Source organism: Chenopodium album, chromosome 18, assembly GCF_948465745.1.
Source record: "Chenopodium album chromosome 18, dcCheAlbu1.1, whole genome shotgun sequence".
NCBI classification, from domain to species: Eukaryota; Viridiplantae; Streptophyta; class Magnoliopsida; order Caryophyllales; family Amaranthaceae; genus Chenopodium; species Chenopodium album.
Window position 1 is genome coordinate 13,354,958 of NC_137851.1, and position 19,328 is coordinate 13,374,285.

Sequence of the window (19,328 nt, forward strand, 5' to 3'; positions counted from 1 at the left end):
AACTGATGCCATATATGGCATACATACAAATCCCGGCCCACTTATCATAAGCAGGTCTTATCTCCAGTTAACGCACGATACTCATCGCAGGAAATTGTAAATTCAGTATTGCCCTGGTATAATCTTTTTATGCGGCCTTAACCTGATTTCTATCTATAGTGCCTGTGACATGTAAATTGGGTTTGACAGCATTCCTTGTCTTGTGAACCAGTTCGGGCTTCGGCTCTATCACTAGTTCTACTGTATCTGGTTGGGCAATTGTTGTTATAGTATAACTGATGACCAAAACTAAAACCAAAAACATACCATTCCTATTTCCAAACACCACCTTATTATTATTCTTAGACAAGTAGTATTATATGACTCTATTTAATGATGATAAATTGATAAGTGTTTGTTTTTCAAGAGAACGAGACTAGCTAGCTTATATACTTGGTTTTGAATGGATTAAATTAATACAATGCATTAATTATTAATTCTATTTAATTACATACATCACGTTATGAATTATAGTGGGAGAGATGTGACTTCAAATAAAATCATTAGACGGCCAATTTTTATGATTCTCATATACTCCCATTCATCGTCATATGTTATGCAATCAATTAACAGGCACGCTGAGATGCTGGTTTATTATTTATTTATTTATTTTGCACAAAGAAGTTCGTTTAACAGGCTTAATCCTTTGACACGGGCGAGTGATAGCTGTAACCTGTAATCCATGAGTCTATGAGAAACTTATTTTAAAATAGGAAAATTTGTTCGAAAGAATCACTTAAGTGGTCTCTTTTGTTCAGAAGGATCTATTAAGAAAAAAACTTGTTTAAAAGAACCACAAAAGACAGTTTAGGTTGTTGAGGGAGACCAAGGTCAATTTTCATGCAAGTCAACGCTAGACTCCGACATTGATCGTCACATGCCAAGCACGTGCTTCATTAAGTTGACCCAAATTTAACTTTTCCCTTTCTTCTTCTTTCCCTCTCCTCGAACCACAAACCATAAACCTAAACCATGAACCAAAATGTTATCTCATGAACCAAAATTTAATTTTTTTTTTCCTCATAATGGTTCAAATCCATAATTGGCATGCGAATCTTTCTTTCTTAGTGATTAAAATATTTTAACAACAAATAATAAGTAAACTTTTAAAGATATATTTCACCCTCCAATGCATAATCCATTCATTCTTAAAAAAAAAAAGAATTTTGGCATATTGACCAACTCTTGACAACGACTGACATTTTTAGCACTCGACATATACTACTACAAATTATTCTTACCCATTCTACTACCACTCAACTTAGCTTAGACAAATAGTATTATCTAATCGAATAATTAATTGAATTGGCTCTATTTAATGATGATAAGTGTTTGTTTTTCAAGAGAACAAGACTAGCTAGCTTTTATATACTGCTTTTAAATGGATTTAATTAATACTCACAATGCATTAATCATTTATTATATCTAAGAGAAAATTGTGAGAAATGACCTTTTAAGTAGTCGACTTTTTAAAAAAGGACCTTTTAAGTTAAAATTTGTGAAAAATGACTTTTTAAGTTGCATTTTGTTTGTAGAGGGTACTTGGGTGCTCTTGCGGCGTTGACTCCGGCGTTGACTATCACGTGACTTATTATTATTTATAAAAAAAAATTCCCCAAGTTTTCCTCTTTCCCGACCTAACCCTTTCACCCCCCCCCCACCCTTTCTCTCTCTTTCTCTCTCCTCCTGGAAACTTTTTTTTTTTTTTTTTTTTTTGAAAACCTCCTGGAAACTTAAACAACAAGACAATAAAATACCATAACACATAAAGATAAGGAAGATCACACTACTAGAAATGATCCATTTACCGATGGCCAAAATCCATCGGTAAAATTGTAAAAAACCATCGGTATATCATTTACTGATGGCTGTCATCGGTAAAAAACCATCGGATTATAATACGTCGGGAAAATCGAAAATACCGATGGAAAAACCATCGGTAAACTTAATACCGATGGTTTTACCGATGGTTACCAACTGTCGGAGCCTTTTTAAATCCCGATGGCAAAAGCCATCGGTGTTTTGTTCCCGATGGTCAAAGCCATCGGTATATTTGGATCACCGATGGCTTTTGGCCATCGGTAATTTTATTAAAAAAAATAATAAAAAATTAGAACCCCTGCCTACCTACCCCCTGCGTACGGCCCTGCCTACCCACCCAACACCGCCGCCGTAAGCCACTAAGCACCGCAAACCATCACCACAACCCTGTTCCACCTACCACCACCGCCGTAAACCACTCAACACCACCAACCACCACCCGAAACACCCTAAAAATCAACACTAAACAACCCACAAAAATCAACCCCCAAAGAAACCAGAAAAATCAACAAAAAATCAAATATTGATGAAAATTAAAGTTAAAAAACAATAAACACACGAAATTCAACAAACACACCACGAAAATGGTAGAAAATTAAACCCACAAATATCACACAAATAAATCCACAAAAAAAAATAACTTACAAAATTAAACAAAAAATCAACATACCTTTCAAATTTCTTCTTTTTTGGGTTTAAATGGTTAAACTCGACCATGAAAATTCTAGATCTGGAATTTTCATGGTCGAGTTTGACCAAAAAAACCGTAGCCTCGTGATGGTGATGGTGGTAACCCCAAAAAATTGTGCAGAGAAGGGAGGAGGAAAGTTAGAGAAGAGAAGGAGAAGAGGAAAAGGTGAAGATAGAAGAGAGAAGAAGAGGAGAGAGGAGAGAGAAGAAAGAATGAGAGGATAGAGGATAGAGGAGATAGAAGAGGAGAGAGAAGAAGAAGAGGAGAAGCGTGAATGAAGGAGGAAGAAAGAGAAAGTGAAAGGGGGCGGAGGAAGAAAGAGAAAGTGAAAGAATAAATTAGGGTTTCCTCTAATTTTTTTTTTTAATATTTTAAGAAAATACCGATGGCTAAATACCGATAGTATAAAAGCCATCGGTATTTTTATTTTACCGATGGCTTTTAACCATCGGTAAAAAAAAATTAATTTTCTTTTAAAAAATAAGATTTTACCGATGGATGAAAACCATCGGAAATAATATACCGATGGTAAGGCCATCGGTATTTTAAAAAATACCGATGGCTTGATAAAACCATCGGTAAATTATATTTTTACCGATGGATTTTAGTGGCCATCGGTATTTCCCATCGGTAAACGCGCGTATTCTTGTAGTGTCAAATTGTTAGGATTTAATTTATAGCATATTCATTCATTCATACTCCATATCTACATCAAAATATTGTTCATTAACAAAAATATCCAAAAGACGGGGCATAATTCTAAGTATAGACATAGTTTACCAAACACAAATGTTTACTACATTAATCAAATTTTAGATAAACAACTATGCTAGAAAGGTTGCGATGCTTGGAGTGCATTCACAGAAGCTGTCTTCCTTCTCTTGTTCCTTGTTGTAGTAGGTTTGCTGGCAAACTTTGATTTTTTTGATGTAGATGGTGCTTGTGAAGTTCCAGATGTTGTTGAAGCAGGGGTTAGTGCTTGTGAAGTTGCAGCTGTTGTTGAAGCAGGGGTTGTAGATGGTGTGGCCTGCTGTGAAGTGATGACCCCTTTGTCTCCCTTTGGTGGTCTACCACCTTTGCTCAAAAGTGGCCTGAAACATTTTGTTTTTGAATGACCTAAGCCACCACACCTTTTGCAATTGTTTTGCTTCTTTGTCCTGTTCACATACATACCCTCACCAAGTTCTTTCTCTCTGTTTTTCTTTGAAGGCCTGCCTGGCAAAACCCTATATGGAGGTGGGAGGGGTTTTGGCATGGTGGAGTTCTTCCATTGGTTATGACCTGGCATACCAGGGAACTTAGGAGAATAAGTTGCAGCATAAGTTGTTACATGATAGGCTGGATGCACATACTCTTCGTAGTTCAATCTTCTCTTTGCAATGTAAGCTAATGCATGCTAACATGGGATTCCCATCAAGCTCCACCTATAACAACCACAAGTTTTATTCTGAAGGTTCACAACATAGGTATCTTCCTCATGGTCCACTTCAAACTCAAAAATATCAGCTTGTCTGATTCTCATGTTGTAGACTTGTTTCTGTCCCCTCTCAATCATCTTTACAACACTTGGCATTATAAGACCATCAAAATCCTTTAAGCCTTCTCTCTTAGCACAACTTCTCATCATCACATATCTACGAATTCACTCCATCAAAGACAGTATTGGTTTAGTCTTAGCTTCTCTCAAGACATTATTAAAACTTTCACAACAATTATTCAACAACATCCCCCGACTTAGCTCTAGAACTAAAACCATGCCTTGACCAATGGCAAACTGGGATAGCATTTAGGTATTTGTATGCCTCTGTACTCATTTTCTTAATCTCATCCATATGGACTTTAAATTGATGCTGTATAATCACATATACATTATAAACCGTTGTTACTAAACTGTTCCAATTCTTTAAAAACAACAAGATATGCACATACATATGTACATTGATAGCAAGTTAGTTACTGCCAAGTATATATACATACCTTAGTGGAAGACCTTGCTGCTTTCCAAAATGACTCTTTGTATGCCTCTCCTGGGAACTTCTGTTTGAAGTTAATCCATATATGCCTGCAGCAAAATCTGATATCTGCAGTAGGCATAATTGTACTGAACACATCAAGAAGGCCCTACAAACAAGACATTAATAATTAGTTAACAAGCAAAGAGCATCAATAAAGTATTCTGAAACAAATGTAGAACACAAACCTTCTGTCTGTCGGACATGAAGGTAACATCATCATCTTCTAACTCTCTTACCCAAGTTACAGCTCCAGCAACAGACCCAAGATCTTTCACTAACAAGTCTAAAAACCAGGTCCAAGTCTCAGAATTCTCTATTTCAACCACAGACCATGCCACTGGGAATATGTTATTATTCCCATCTTTTCCCACTGCAGTTAGAAGAATTCTTGGGAATTTCCCTCTCAGATGGCACCCGTCCACCCCTAGTATTGGCCTACAACTAGCCATGAACCCTTCTTTACATGGTTGTAGGCATATGTACATTCTTTGAAACAAGAGAGTGGGGTTTACAATACTTGATAGCTTAACCACTGCGGTGCTTCCTGGATAATACTTCCTAATGGTCTCAACATACTCCCAAACCTTCTCATACTCCTCTACAACATTCCCATTTATCATTTTTAGTGCTATACTCTTTGCAATATAACACTTAGAGTACCCAACTTCAACTCCTAACTCTCTCCTTACTCTTTTCTAGAAGACAATTATTTTGTAAGTAGGGTCATCCCTAAAATCTTCAAGGTACCTTTCTGCCAAATACTGACTAGTTACTTTGTTGTTTTCATGTTGATGCCCACACACATGCTAACCTAAGACTCTTAATCTGAAACGTCTCTTCATTTTTCAATTTCTTACAGTGAACTTTGAACAAACATTTCCTCTTCTTCTTACAATGGCATTCTACCCTCTTGCCCTTCTTCCACTCACAATCACACCTTTGGGCACAAAATACAGTAATCCTTTTACTCTTGTTATGTAAAAAATAATAATTATACCCATTTTCAATTGCATGATGCTGTAAAGCTTTTCTGAACACTGCAGCAGAAGAAAATTTCATGCCCAAACAGAGCTTAATGGGTCTTTTGAAGTCATATTTAGGGTTAAAAACAAAATACTCAACCTCCTCATCATCAGATCCAACAACACTCCCTAATTCCTCATCACTTTCATTTAACTCATCATCACTATGCAACTGCATCCCCCCTACCTCACGATACTCACCAACAGCTTCATTGTTCTGGGAGGGGTTCTGATCACTCAAACTCCTAGCAACAGTGTCAGATATGTCAAAGTCTACATACTTTGCAAACAAATCATCATCACTTCTGTCCTCATAATCATCCTCACTCAAACACACATCTTCATCATTATTGAAGTCACTCAAACCATGTGCAACACTACCCACTACTTCATTTGAAATAACCTGAAATTTTTTTTAAGCCTTCTCTTGGGTTTTTTATGGGATAAAATAGTAGAAGTATGTTCTGGTTCTCTTGGGTCTTGCATTTTATAAACAAGGTACTGAGCGTTAAACTTGAGTGAATTAAATACTACACATTCAGTCTAACTATGCAATTGATTAATTCAATAAACAACTAAAACAATTATACAATAATCACAATAAATTAATCAAACCAAACTTCACAAATGTCCGTTTGCAAGTTAAAATAATCAAAAAAATAATAGTTAAGCATACCCTTAATTTGTGGGTCAATGATCAATTCAATTCATTATTTTATAGAATATTGACCACTTATCATCTCATATTACAGTAATAAACACACTAATCCAAGTAAAATGGACAAAAATTTCATATGCGACTTCGTATAAAAATTAAGGGTTTTTACCTCGTTTTTTGGATTTTAGTAAAGCTGAATATCAATTCTTTGAATTTCTTACAAGTTGACTTGCGTTTACCTTTCCTAGCCATTGAAATCGACAGCACAATAATTTAGGGCAAATGGTGAAAGTACAGGTTCCAATTTAGGCAAAAATGACGAAATTTAGAAGAGAGAGAAAAAAAACTTACCTTTTAATGTCAAAAAAATTGAATGCTCTGTCTTCAATTCATTGCTCACCAACAATGGCAAAAGTAGTAAATGTTTGGCCCTCCATTTGCACAGTACATAAGTGACGAATTAGAGAGGAGGAGAGAGAAGGGGAGGAAAATGAAAGGGTTAGGTCGGGAAAGAGGGAAATTTGGGGATTTTTTTTTTTAAATAATAATAAGTCACGTGATAGTCAACGCCGGAGCTCCGGCGTTGACCACCACACAAGAGCACCCAAGTACCCTCTACAAACAAAAAGCAACTTAAAAGGTCCTTTTTCACAAATTTTGACTTAAAAGGTCATTTTTCAAAAAGTCGACCACTTAAAAGGTCCTTTCTCATAATTTTCTCTATATTTAATTACATCACATTATGAATACACAGTGAGAGATGTCGAACATAATCATCAGACGGCAGATTTTTTTAGATCTCAAATATTCCCATTCATCGTCATATGTTATGTCATTACGAATATAATCATCGGACGACAGATTTTTTTTTGAAAAGTAAAATTAATCTATTAATTAAAAAACATATATGGACATAACATATTGAATCCAATAAAAAAATAATTCATATAAATAATGAATGACCGTTGGTGAGGTCTTGCACTATAAAACATCTCTTGTTTATATTGCTATAATACACAAGCTTTTTTGAAAAGGCACTCTAACGATTTGTTATACCCATACGTGATGATAATTTTCATCTAATTCATCTAAATGTTTACGAGAAATCGATAAATTTTTGCATTCTGTTTAATTCTTCCCCACAGCAATCCATCAATGCAGAAAAAACAAATTTGATCATAATAGAATTTAAGCAAATGTATGTATTTTGACCCCACTTGATTATATGCCTAGATTCGTCACTATGACCAGAACCATACCCTTGGTGGGATATATACATGGATGTTGAGGGGATATGAAATGACATATAGATTTAAGTTTTATTTTAATTTTAAGAGATGAACATACTATTTTATTGTTAATGTAATGTGCATTAATTAGTTGAACCTTGAACTTTAATTTATTATATTTGAAATAAAACACTTCATTCTCTTACTTAGGGTCTGTTCTCTTTAGATTATTTTCAGTTCAGTTCAGTTCAGTTCTAGTAAGTTCAGTTCAGTTCAGTTCTTAATTTCCTTCTCTCATAAAATATTCAGTTTAGTTCAATTCAGTTCAGTCAATCAAAACAGACCCTTAAATTGTAAGTTTTAGAATGCATAAAGACTTATACATTATTTGTTTATTTTATTTTATTTTTATATTAAAAAGGGACTATAAAAAAAAGATAGAGGTGACATGTGGCATATGAATACATGAGTGATTATGGTGACACGTGGCTTAGTATAGATTTGCGGTTTGTGTTTTTTAATACTAAGTATAGAAGTATAGATTCTATTTTCATTTTGGATCAATTTTACGGCCTTTGTTCTTCTCCCACTATCATCACTAAGATAGTAGAAATCCTTCTCTATTTTCTACCTCTTACAAAAAAATCATCATTGGAAATATTAGATGATTTGAATCAATTGATTATCAATCAATACTCTTTGGGTCAAAGCATCTCCAAGTCTCCAACATCTATCGATGTCTCTATACTCATGAAGTCATCTCTACAATACAAGACAACTACGTGAAAACACTTAAAAGTTAGTGGCAATGAACATAACAAGTAATTTGCAAGATTTTCATTATCCATAGTCATTTATTTCGCTTTATATTTCATTAATAATTCTAAATTTAGTCATCATGATAATTAGTCACAGCCAAATGTTGTGACAATAATAAAAACCCTAAGTAACAGAAAGAGAGACAACTAACAAATACATCAAAACCTAAAAAATTCTATTTGAACACAAAAAGTTTCACAAAATAAATGATACTAGTAATTTATTATTGATCTTTCACCACAAATAAAGGAGACAGATGATATAAATGTCCGAAGACATATCACAAGCAATACAAATTCTTAAATGGATCTGGTTCACATTAATTTATTGTGGACCACCAATGTTAGAGACAATTTGATTGTTTTGTTAATAAAAAAAAAATTCACTATATTAAAAAAAAGGTTATTATGTTGAAATAAAAGGTAGTGTGTCATAAGCTATAAGAGGTTAATTAATTTTTTTAATGAAATTTTTAATACAATGGTCAATATGAATAATAAACACCACTAAGTTAAAATTAAGTCACTATTCAACATAATGTCGTACTTTAAGTTCATAATAACATTAAAGGTCGCACAAGTTTTAAAAAAGGTTACTATGTTAAAAATAAGGTTACTATATTAAAATTAAGGATCACTATGTTGAATTTAATGTCAGTTACATGTACATAAATATTAGGTCCACAATAATATTATTGTGGACCAGGTTCACGCAAGATTTTTTGAACAAGCAAACGGTAATTTAAATATAACGCAAATGATGAACATAAAGATAAAGAAATAATGACATCAAAACTCAAAAGAAGTGTTGTAGCTAGAAACACGTAACTGATTATTTGGCATGACATGCATACAAATCTCACTTATAAATGCATATAAATCCCACTTATAAAGCTATCCAGCAGTCGTCATATCCCGTGGCATTTTTGGAGCGCGAGGTACATCATTCTATTTGCGGATACAGTTGGATTCCTTACAGTCCAGTACTCCAGTACTGCTACGGCAACTGTTGTAATAGTATAACTGATAACCAAAAGTAATACTCTCTTTGTTTTCTTTTATTTGCATCAGTTTGATCGGTATATTTGCCGAGACACAATTTTAACCATTAATATCTTTAATTGTTAATTAGTAAAAATTATAACAACATTATATTATGAAACTAGACATTATGACAAATCTATGATATATTATATAACTAGTACAGCACCCGTGCGATGCACGGTTGAAATAGCAAATTATTAAAAAATAAAAATATGAACCGACTAAAAGTATGGATGATGATTAAAAAAAACTTTATAATACGAGTGTGAAGAGTTATCTCAAACAATAAATATAAAAATAAATTCCATTAATGACAATTTATAAAGTAAAATTTATATAAATAATAAAACATTCGGCATAGTTAAAGTTAACCCATTTATTGATGATGTAGTTTTGACCCAATACATACTACGTACATAATATAATACTATTTGTTTTTTTTTAAAAATTTGTATCAATAATTATGAAATCGAGTGAATACTACATTAGTATATGTAGTGAGACACATAATTTATGATTGCAAATCAAAGACATTTTAACTACTACCTCCGTTTCATATTATTTGCAATGATTTGACATAAATTAGAGCGGAAAAATGTCTAATCGTTGCAAATAATATAATTTGGAGGTAGTATTACAAAAAAAAATGTACTAACTTTATTCCTATTCCTATTACTTTTTTTTATTATGACAAAAATATTTATAAAAAAAAAAACAATGGGTGTACTATTATTAATTATTAATAAAAAAAAAGAATCACCACGTAAATACATACCACAATGGGTGTACTATTATTTGCCACGTCATGCTAGTTGATTCAATTATTGAAATATAAAGGGAAACAAAATAATAAATTGGAAAAAGTGTCAGTAAACACTATAACTTCAAGTCCAACTCAAACATTGATACTTCCAAAGCTCACACACCATGAAAATGAAGTTCTTACATATCTGAATATTATCTTCGTTGAGTTCGGGTTGCGATTTTCCATGATCCCCGGTGACCTATTTTTAGATCTAGTAGTTCAATTATACTAAATCCGAATTAAAACGGCGGCCGTTTTTTCAAGTCCAAAATTCCTTATATTAATGTTACTGAGTCTGCTTTTCGTTCCGGCTTCAAAATGGTGTTCCTGCCACTCTTGTGCCTCATAGGTAAAGCTTCTTATCATTTTTTTGTTTGATTTTGTTATGATATTGTTGGGAATTTGATGTTGAATTTTCTGGGATTTGTTGTTTGAATGCAATTTAGTAGTGTCATTAATTATTTGTTCTTAATTAGATTGTAAATTTGTAAGACTAGGAAAAACTTTTTCTGGCCTTAATAGCTACTTGTTTCAAACACTTAGCGAACCAAGGATTTTTTCGACATCCTTAAACATTTCTGAAAGATTCTCTATTCTATGAGAACTTTACGGAATGAGTATCGGATTTATTTCCTTGACTACTTTGATCATCGTCTATTCTAGACTTGATAAAATTAGGGGCTAACTGTAGACACCTACTTTTGGCCTCTTGTCCCGAAAGGAAGTGCGATGATGTTACAAAAATCCGTTCTTCATGTTAGATCAAAGTTGAAGTGTTTTCTCATGGTATGTTTTGAAATACTTCTTTGTATACTACATTGCTTGTAGTATTGCATAAATTTTTATCCTTATCGCATATCAAAACCTTCAAACCTTTTTTGTTTGTAACCCTAGAGATTGCAACGTAAAGTTGTCCATGACTGAAAACCGGTCTCGGGAGATACAAACCAACATGCGAAAGAGATTGACCTTGGCTTTTGTTGATTGTCATAGCAAAACATACTACCAACGGAAATTGTCTTCGTTGAAGCTTTACTGGCAAGTTAGTAGTATCTGATGGACTCAAAACCATTCTAGGAATGAAAACTTTATGTCCAACGTTACTACCTGAAATAATTTTAGCTTCAAGAATATACTTTCCTAGCTGAGTAATCACCAATCGTGTACCATTACATAAGCTAGAGGATTGATCAATATTCCTTAGAAGCATAACAGGAACACCAACCTTCAATTTAATCCGATGATTTGGTACACCAGAGCATCTGATTGCATTTAGGAACTCGGGTGGATATATGTTTTCTATATCCATGTTTGCATCTGCCTTACATATGCTATCAGAACTCAAGTATTCCTTTTCTTCACCTGGCAAAAAGGATATAATTAACCATTGCATTAAAGATAGTATTGTAAAAAAATAATAAATTATTTATTTATACTTTATCTTTACCTGGCATTAAAGATAGCAAATATTCATTTATAGATTCTACATCATCATGAGTTGGCGCGAGAATTGCTCTTTCTTGAAAGTATTTTGTGTCCCATAAATGTTCGAGTATAGATGGATAAGTACTTTCTACAATAGCTTTAACGGGATCTCGTGCTTCCGTTATCAAATTTTCTTCTGGAATTTCCATTGTACTTTCACCATCACTTGACTCTCCCACTTTACCATCTCCAATTTTCAATATCCACTCCGAAAATTCCCTTATTTCATTGTTGCTTGAATCTGAACGACCAACTTGAAGCCTCATATTTCTTGTCAATTTTAGGACTTCACAAAAACTCCACAAATAAGATGAGTTGATTGTGGCAAAAACAATTTCTTGTCTACTTCCCTTTGGGATAACTGGAAGAATTTGTCGAAAATCTCCTCCAAATACGATTACTTTACCCCCAAAAGAATGATCCGAAGTCTTTAAAACATCTCTTAAGCTTCTATCTAAAGCTTTGAAACAAAATTTATTAATCATAGGAGCCTCATCCCAAATAATAAGCTTTGTCTTCATTAAAAGCTCTGCCAAATCACTTCCTGGTTTGATATTGCATGTCGAGTCTTTTGTTACATTTAAAGGTATTTTGAACCTAGAGTGAGTCGTTCTTCCGCGAGGAAGGAGAAGTGATGCAATACCACTTGATGCAACCGGAAGCACAATTTCTCCTTTAGACCGTATAGCAGCACATAGAGTTTTCCAAATGAAAGTTTTTCCTGTGCCTCCATATCCATATATAAAGAAGACTCCTCCCTGACCTCTTGAAACTACACTCATGATTTTATTGTACACCTTTTGTTGTTCATCAGTAAGACTTGAAAAAAGTATCTTATGCTCTTGTTGCAATGTTGATCTATCATAATACAACTCATCTTGGATTAACTTGTTTCGTCCTTCTGACATGAGCATATCATCTGGAAAAGGTATCAAAGGAAAATTTCGAAGTGTGCTGCCATTGCTTTGTAAAATTTTCTCTATTTCAGACAAAGTAAAAGTCTTCAGTTGGTCATCGCTTAACTGCAAATCTGTTAACAACAAATATGTAAATTTATACATTAACACATGCTCAAATTTATTCAAGATATAAAAATAAAGTGACTTATTATATGTCCAGCCATTTTAATGTATGTTAATATGCAACTTCATTCCTCTTCTTCCCTTAACCTCAACTTCAACATTAGTATGTGCAGGAAAATACTAATTTTTATCTTCATTTTTATTCTCTGCACATTCCATTCTGATTTGAATTTGGAGTATTGATCTTTAGGCCCATTTAAAAGGATCGAAAAGAGTACTTTAGTATGGTACAATTCAGAATGCAAACATATGTATTCATGAAGACTATAAACTATAAATGAGCTCAGAGCAGAAGCTTTTGTGCTTAATCATTAAGTGTTATACTTTTCACCATTCCTACTTAAACAAAATATGCTACAATTTTTTTTGCTTTAAAACACATACCCATAATAATGTACCTAGCTACCAGTTCAAGTATCTCCTATTCTAAATGTTATATATGTTTTTCTTGTAAACTCATACTCAATGTAGTTCAAAATATTATTGTTAACTAAAATATGATGCATGAACATGTTATTGAATCATGCAACTCTTCTTTTAAATGTAAACTGATCATTTTCAATCTATTTCATACCAATTCTAAAAAGACAAAAATAGTATATTACCATCAATTTGAAGGATATGTCTTTGTTTGTGAAGAATATCATCCGATAGTAAATGCCAAGTCGTATTCCACACAAATTCTGGTCTAGATAAACTGTCAGACATCAATAGCATCGCAAAAAGACTTCTTAAATAGTGTGCAGTTCCTCAAAAACTTGCTTCTGTGATGCCATCAATGTACTCTTTGTCATCATCTAACAATCCCCTTGCATAGCAAGCTTCTTTAAAAGAAGGGTATAGTACATCATTGACTGTTCTAATATCTTCATAACATGTAGGGCCTTTAACATAATTCAACAAAATTCTTAAATAATACTTTTCACCGCATCCTGGGGGGACATGGTATATTCTTCCAATTGAAAACGAATTTTGTCGTTTAGCCCATATGCCTTCTTTCCACACATATTCCGTTGGAAACTCAACGTAAGTGAGTTTTCTAGCCTTTGCATCATTCTTATTACGTTCCATCCATGCTAAGAATTGAGATTTCCTTACAGTGGGTTTATTTATGACTGCATCTATAGGATCATCATCTTCAAATACTACATTTTGCTCATCAGGAAGATGAAAACTTAGTCTTTCTACAGAAGAAAATCTGTAATGCATGTCAAATCCGAAAATTCTCCATACTGCTTCACATGGTGAAATGTACCTGCATACAATGTATTTATGCAAATTAATAATCAGCCTATGTATAATTTAATCAAGTTAAATACAATGATTAAGTTACACACACCTGCAATCATAGTATGCTTGAATTTCATCAACCTTGTCACAAGACTCTTCTTCAGACCCAGAAACAACAGCGGTGATACGACCATTTCCTTTATTTATGTATTTAAATAAATACTTGATCGACCTATGTTGATTACACCATTCAATATTGATATGTGCACCATATTTTAGGATAAGTGTTGGATTGTATGGAACAACAAATCTATTGTCTAACTTTACACCATTCTTCTCAATAAATTTCCCATCATCCCGTCTTCTATAAACAGGATATCCTTCTTCATCAACACTTGTCTCTTCAACAAAGCTCTTAGGGAAATGTTTTGAACACCTTCCTTCTTTCATGCATGGAGATTGTTTATTTAAAGCACCACAAGGACCGTGCATCATAGAATCTCCAACAAGCTTATACAACTTAGGTTCCTTTATTGGATCAGGGATTTCAGCACATATAACTTTATTTATGTCATGAGCATTAGCAATCTTGTCCTCAGATTTTAAGAATAAAAGGATGTGAGCATGAGGCAATCCACGTTTTTGGAACTCCACCGTGTATATCACTGAATCAATTTATTTGGTTATGTAGTTGCTAAAATTAAATAAAGTGTTAAAATTATATAAATCAATGAAGTAAAGATAAGAAAAATCTTACAAGCATTTACTGTGAAGGGAAATATCTTTTGATTCTTAAGATCACTTATTAAGCGATCAAGTTTCATTTTAAAAACTCTACAAAGAATGTCTAGCCAGTCCTCTCTTTTGAACGAATCTAGTGATTTCTGGCCACTTTGGATTGCATGTAAATGTGATAAATAAATCTGGGTATCCATACTACCTGCAAATAGCCATGGCATCTTGAAAATTTTGCATCATATATCTAGCACCACCCGTAAATGATGAAGGTAAGACAATCCGTAATCCCATAGTTGATGGATCAATGTCTCCTCTCAAAACTGCATCAGCAAGATTCTTGTACAATTCTGACCTCAATTATTTTTGATGTGTTCGAATGTAGTTAAGTCTATCAGCCTCAATCATAGTGTAGACATCAACCAAAAATTGCTGAAATAACTTTCTTGACATCAATAGTGTTGCAGCTTCATTAAGTCTTTCTTGTATCCGGAATGCAAAAAATTCTCTCATACTCAATCTCATCCTTTTTCTGGAAGAATTACTTCCATCATCATCCCTTAACAGAATATCAACCCTATAACCATCCTCACCATATGGAAATAACAATGGGTATTGCATTGCAAGGTAAGAAGGGTGAAGCTCATTTATACGTTGAAGTAAACCAGATTGCTTTTCAACAACAATATCCCTGTCTGTAGAGTTTCCGATATCTCCGACAATAAGTGCTGCAACTTCAGATGCACTTGGCAGGTTGTAGTTCCTCCCATCAACCCCTCTCCTTCCGATGAGTTTTAATTTGACATTTTGAGAATCATCAGATTTAAAACGATCCCTTGCCATTCTAAAAGCCTTAGCAATTGGGTTGTGTTCATCAAGCATCGTTTTAAGATCGTTAAGAATAGCATCATTCAAATCATCCGAATTTCTTAATTGACCATGTAAAAAGGGGAAAATAATGATGTTAGGATTTTAATAGTTCAATTGACATCAAATTGAATCTAATATATAAATGACGTAAATAAGTAAGTAAAGAAATAATAAACCTCATAGTACGCTTTCGGTTTGAAACCTCATTATCTGTGTCATAAATGTAGAGTTGGCAAAATTTTGGAGATGAGCCTGAATTTGGTAGCAAACTTCCTATCTTATGATAATTCTGACCATGTAATCGAAAGGTATAAGGTCCATGACCTTGATTGATAGCTGAATCGATTTTTCCTCCCATTGACGTGAATGCATGCATATTATTATAAGATCTTATGTTCTCCAAAAATTCCTACTTCTAGGGTCCTTGTTCTTTAAAAATCCACTAAGTAGTGGTGGTGGTTCTTTTAGTAGAGGTAATTTCACTTTTCCTTGCATACAACACTTGGAGTATTTTGGATTTTTTGAGTTTCGATGCTTCTCTAATCTTTCCTCGTACCAAAATATAGTACCACAAGATTGGCAAGTATATGTCGGGTCTCCAATGTCCCAATATTCTGAGCAAACATAAAACAACCCAACATTTTTAGTGATAAATTTATTTTCTTAATAAGCTCCACAAATTACAAATAGTTGATGAATAATACAAGTATAATTAAATTTTTTTGCAGAATCATTGGTGTTTAGCATTATAATTTTAAAAACTAAAGTTCTTATAAAAGATAAAATTATAGCAGCACCAATAAATCTACATAAGAGAAATCAACCTAAACTCTATTATTTTTATGAATTATAGTAACATACCTTGATTTTCTTGAGTATCATTGTGAATATGTATAGTATCCGGTGTCGAATTAGAGTGAATATCACCTGTTATTAGAATAAGTTGTATAAAATTATAAAGCATAAAATTCACACATCGTAATCGTTCATAATTATCGACTTACCAAAATGTAAATTTGTGCCCAGGTTGAACTTTTTGGATACTTGTTCATAAGTATTGATTTCTTTTCTCGACGTCGAATTGGCAGACCTTGGCTTGGTTTGAGCATTGCCACATAGTTGGGATGTTTTCTTTCTTCCGTGTTGGTTATGAACATGCTTTGCTTTAAGCAATAAGGAATAGCTTATTGGTTAGTTTGAATTCTCATACATGTAAAATATTTAGTAGGCAAAGGAATATATATAGAGTATTAATACTATGCGTTATATTGTACAACTATGTTTTTTCCAGGCAAAAAATGAATACATGGCTCAAAAGCTATCAAAAATTCAATCAAGTGTAGACATCTTTATTGCAGCGCCATTCATTTATTTTTATTTTTTTCGTATGGAGTACTGTAGAGCGTTAATTAAATGATGATAAGAATTAAAAACATGTTGTACACTTAAAAAAAACAAAGTGAATAAACCTGACCATTTGTAATGTCGCTCATAGGGATTCTATAACCAATGTTGGATGAATTTGATCCTCCACAACTTTTTAATTGTGTTTGCTCTATGTTACCTGTTTTTCATATATACCAAAATAAGGTTTGACAAATTTTTTATTCAAATAAAAGTAAACACGTCTTAATGATCAAAGATGATACATTACCAAGATCATTAGTTCTCTTTTGTTGGTGCTTTTCCATGATAATAGCTTTTCTCTTTTGTCTGGCAAGCTTTGTAAAGTTTGGCTCCATGTATTCATCTATTACAAACAATATATGTTAATGTTGATAAGAATAAATAATGTCAATAGCATGTTAATATAGATATATAAATATATATATTGAGAAAATTTTGGATAAGCCTAACCATTTTGAATGTCTCTCGTAGGGTGTCTACTCCCAATGTTGAATGAATTTGATACTCCAAGGCATTCTCCTTGATTTTTCTCTATGTTACATACATCCATATATATTTGAATAAGATTTCACATATTTTTAAGTAAAAAAATGATTAATTGTAAAACGATAAATCACCTAGTTCATTAGTTTTCTGTCGTTGACGTTTCTCTATGAGAATAGCCTTTCTCTTAAGTCTTGCAAACTTTGTTAAATATGGCTCCATGTGTAAATCTAGCACAAACAAACAAACTTTGAAAAATATGGTTCCATGTATGAAGTATGTTTTAATAATTTATTATTTCATTAAAAGAACAAACAAACTGTGTATTTTCTAAACCTAATATATACTGAGTTTAGAATGATTGCAAATCCCACATGCATCTTCATGAGTTATTCATTTTTTTAAGGTATGAAATAATTAAAATTTCTTTTCTATAAAGAATCCATAATAGTATGAATATAATATCATACTTTATATGAATGTATCCCAATTTGTATAGTGAATATAAAAATATTAATATCCTACTGTACAATTTTTACTATATAATATTATAGATATTACATATATTTTATAGCATTTTTTTAGTAAACATATATTTATAGTATATTTACTAACTTAAGTGAAATATTTTTATTAAAATCCTCAAACCTTGCAATGGAAAAAAGTATAGTGAATGTATCCCAAAATATTTTTTATTCGTATAGTGAATATAACGAATGAAATTTAGTGTTTATAACGTATGAATATTATTTTTTTTTCCTATAGTTGCTAGTTGCTTCACCCCAATATGTTGATTCAAGCAGGAGTAGGAGAAGCTGTATTGGATGCTATCCTTTCCTTCTTAAACTCTGGCAGTTTGCTTAGGGAGGATGGTGGGGCTTTGCGAACCTACCTATCTAAGTCAAAATGCTCGATTGTAAGAATAGGGGCGTTCCCTATCAGACGCTTTTAAAAGATGACTTTTGAGCCAGTTGTATAAAAGAGCTCTTGTTGAAAGGAGGAGGTATAAGGCCAAAAAGACTAGTGTGACATAATCTGCCTTTTTCGCCCATTTAGTCTTCCCCTCGGTTCTAGGAGCAGCTATTGAAAAAGGCTGGGAGCAGCTCCGAAAAGCAGAGCCGACTAAAAAATTCGCTTTCAACAACGTCAACAACACCACGAAAAAAGTCTTTCAGCAACTGAACGGGAAGTTTATTAGAAAAGTTCGAATCGGATGCGCTCGCCAAAAAGGTAGGGAAAGCGAGCAAGGGGCAGCCTTATTGCAGTTCCTTCCCCCCCAAGGGGGGCCTCGGGGGCTTCTTTTTGCGTGACTACTGATAGTGATGACCTACTTCACTCCCCACCTTCTTACATCCGGCATTCTTCGGGATTTCACTTCGGCCTTCTCCCCTGTCTTCGTACCCGACTGGTGGATTTGAAATTGCTGGTATGCTTCGACGTACTGTTGGACCTGTCCACTCAAGGCATTGCGAGCAAATGGTTTTTGAAAAGCGCTCGAAATCATGGTCAACATTTTTCCAGTGCTTCAGCGGGGTTTGACCCTTTGGTATACTGAAACTCATGTCGTACAGCCAAGTAGAAAAGCAGCGAAACATAAATTCTCGTAGAAAAGAGAAATGTTTTGTTTTCTCGTTATTCGTGGAGGGGTCGCGGATAGAGTTGGGTTCTGGTTTGGGGGATTAATTGATTAGATACCCGAGAACCATAATCTTTCCTAGAAACAGCTTCCACATAGGAGTACTCATTTCCAGTGGACCAGGAGAAATGGTTGGTACTAGGATGATGCCCGCCGGATCAGATTCGGCTAACAGTGCGAACTGGCGGGATTATCTAAACCTTTCTCCGGAGGAGGGCGTCACCCCCTGGGGCAGTGAGCTTTCTCGGGGTGGGACAT

General features: G+C 33.6%; 1 protein-coding gene and 1 pseudogene across 1 annotated transcript; both read right to left on the reverse strand.

The window, feature by feature from the left end:
- Window positions 1-4,263: 4,263 nt before the first annotated feature.
- Window positions 4,264-5,186, reverse strand: LOC145591865 (uncharacterized). Its single transcript, XM_081648353.1, has 3 exons — window positions 4,752-5,186; window positions 4,529-4,672; window positions 4,264-4,401 (listed from the first exon to the last, which is right to left on the reverse strand). The coding sequence occupies exons 1-3, from the start codon at window positions 5,184-5,186 to the stop codon at window positions 4,264-4,266; spliced, it is 717 nt and encodes a 238-aa protein (XP_081504479.1).
- A 5,737-nt stretch (window positions 5,187-10,923) lies between these two features.
- Window positions 10,924-18,996, reverse strand: LOC145591867 (uncharacterized; annotated as a pseudogene).
- Between the last annotated feature and the right edge of the window lie 332 nt (window positions 18,997-19,328).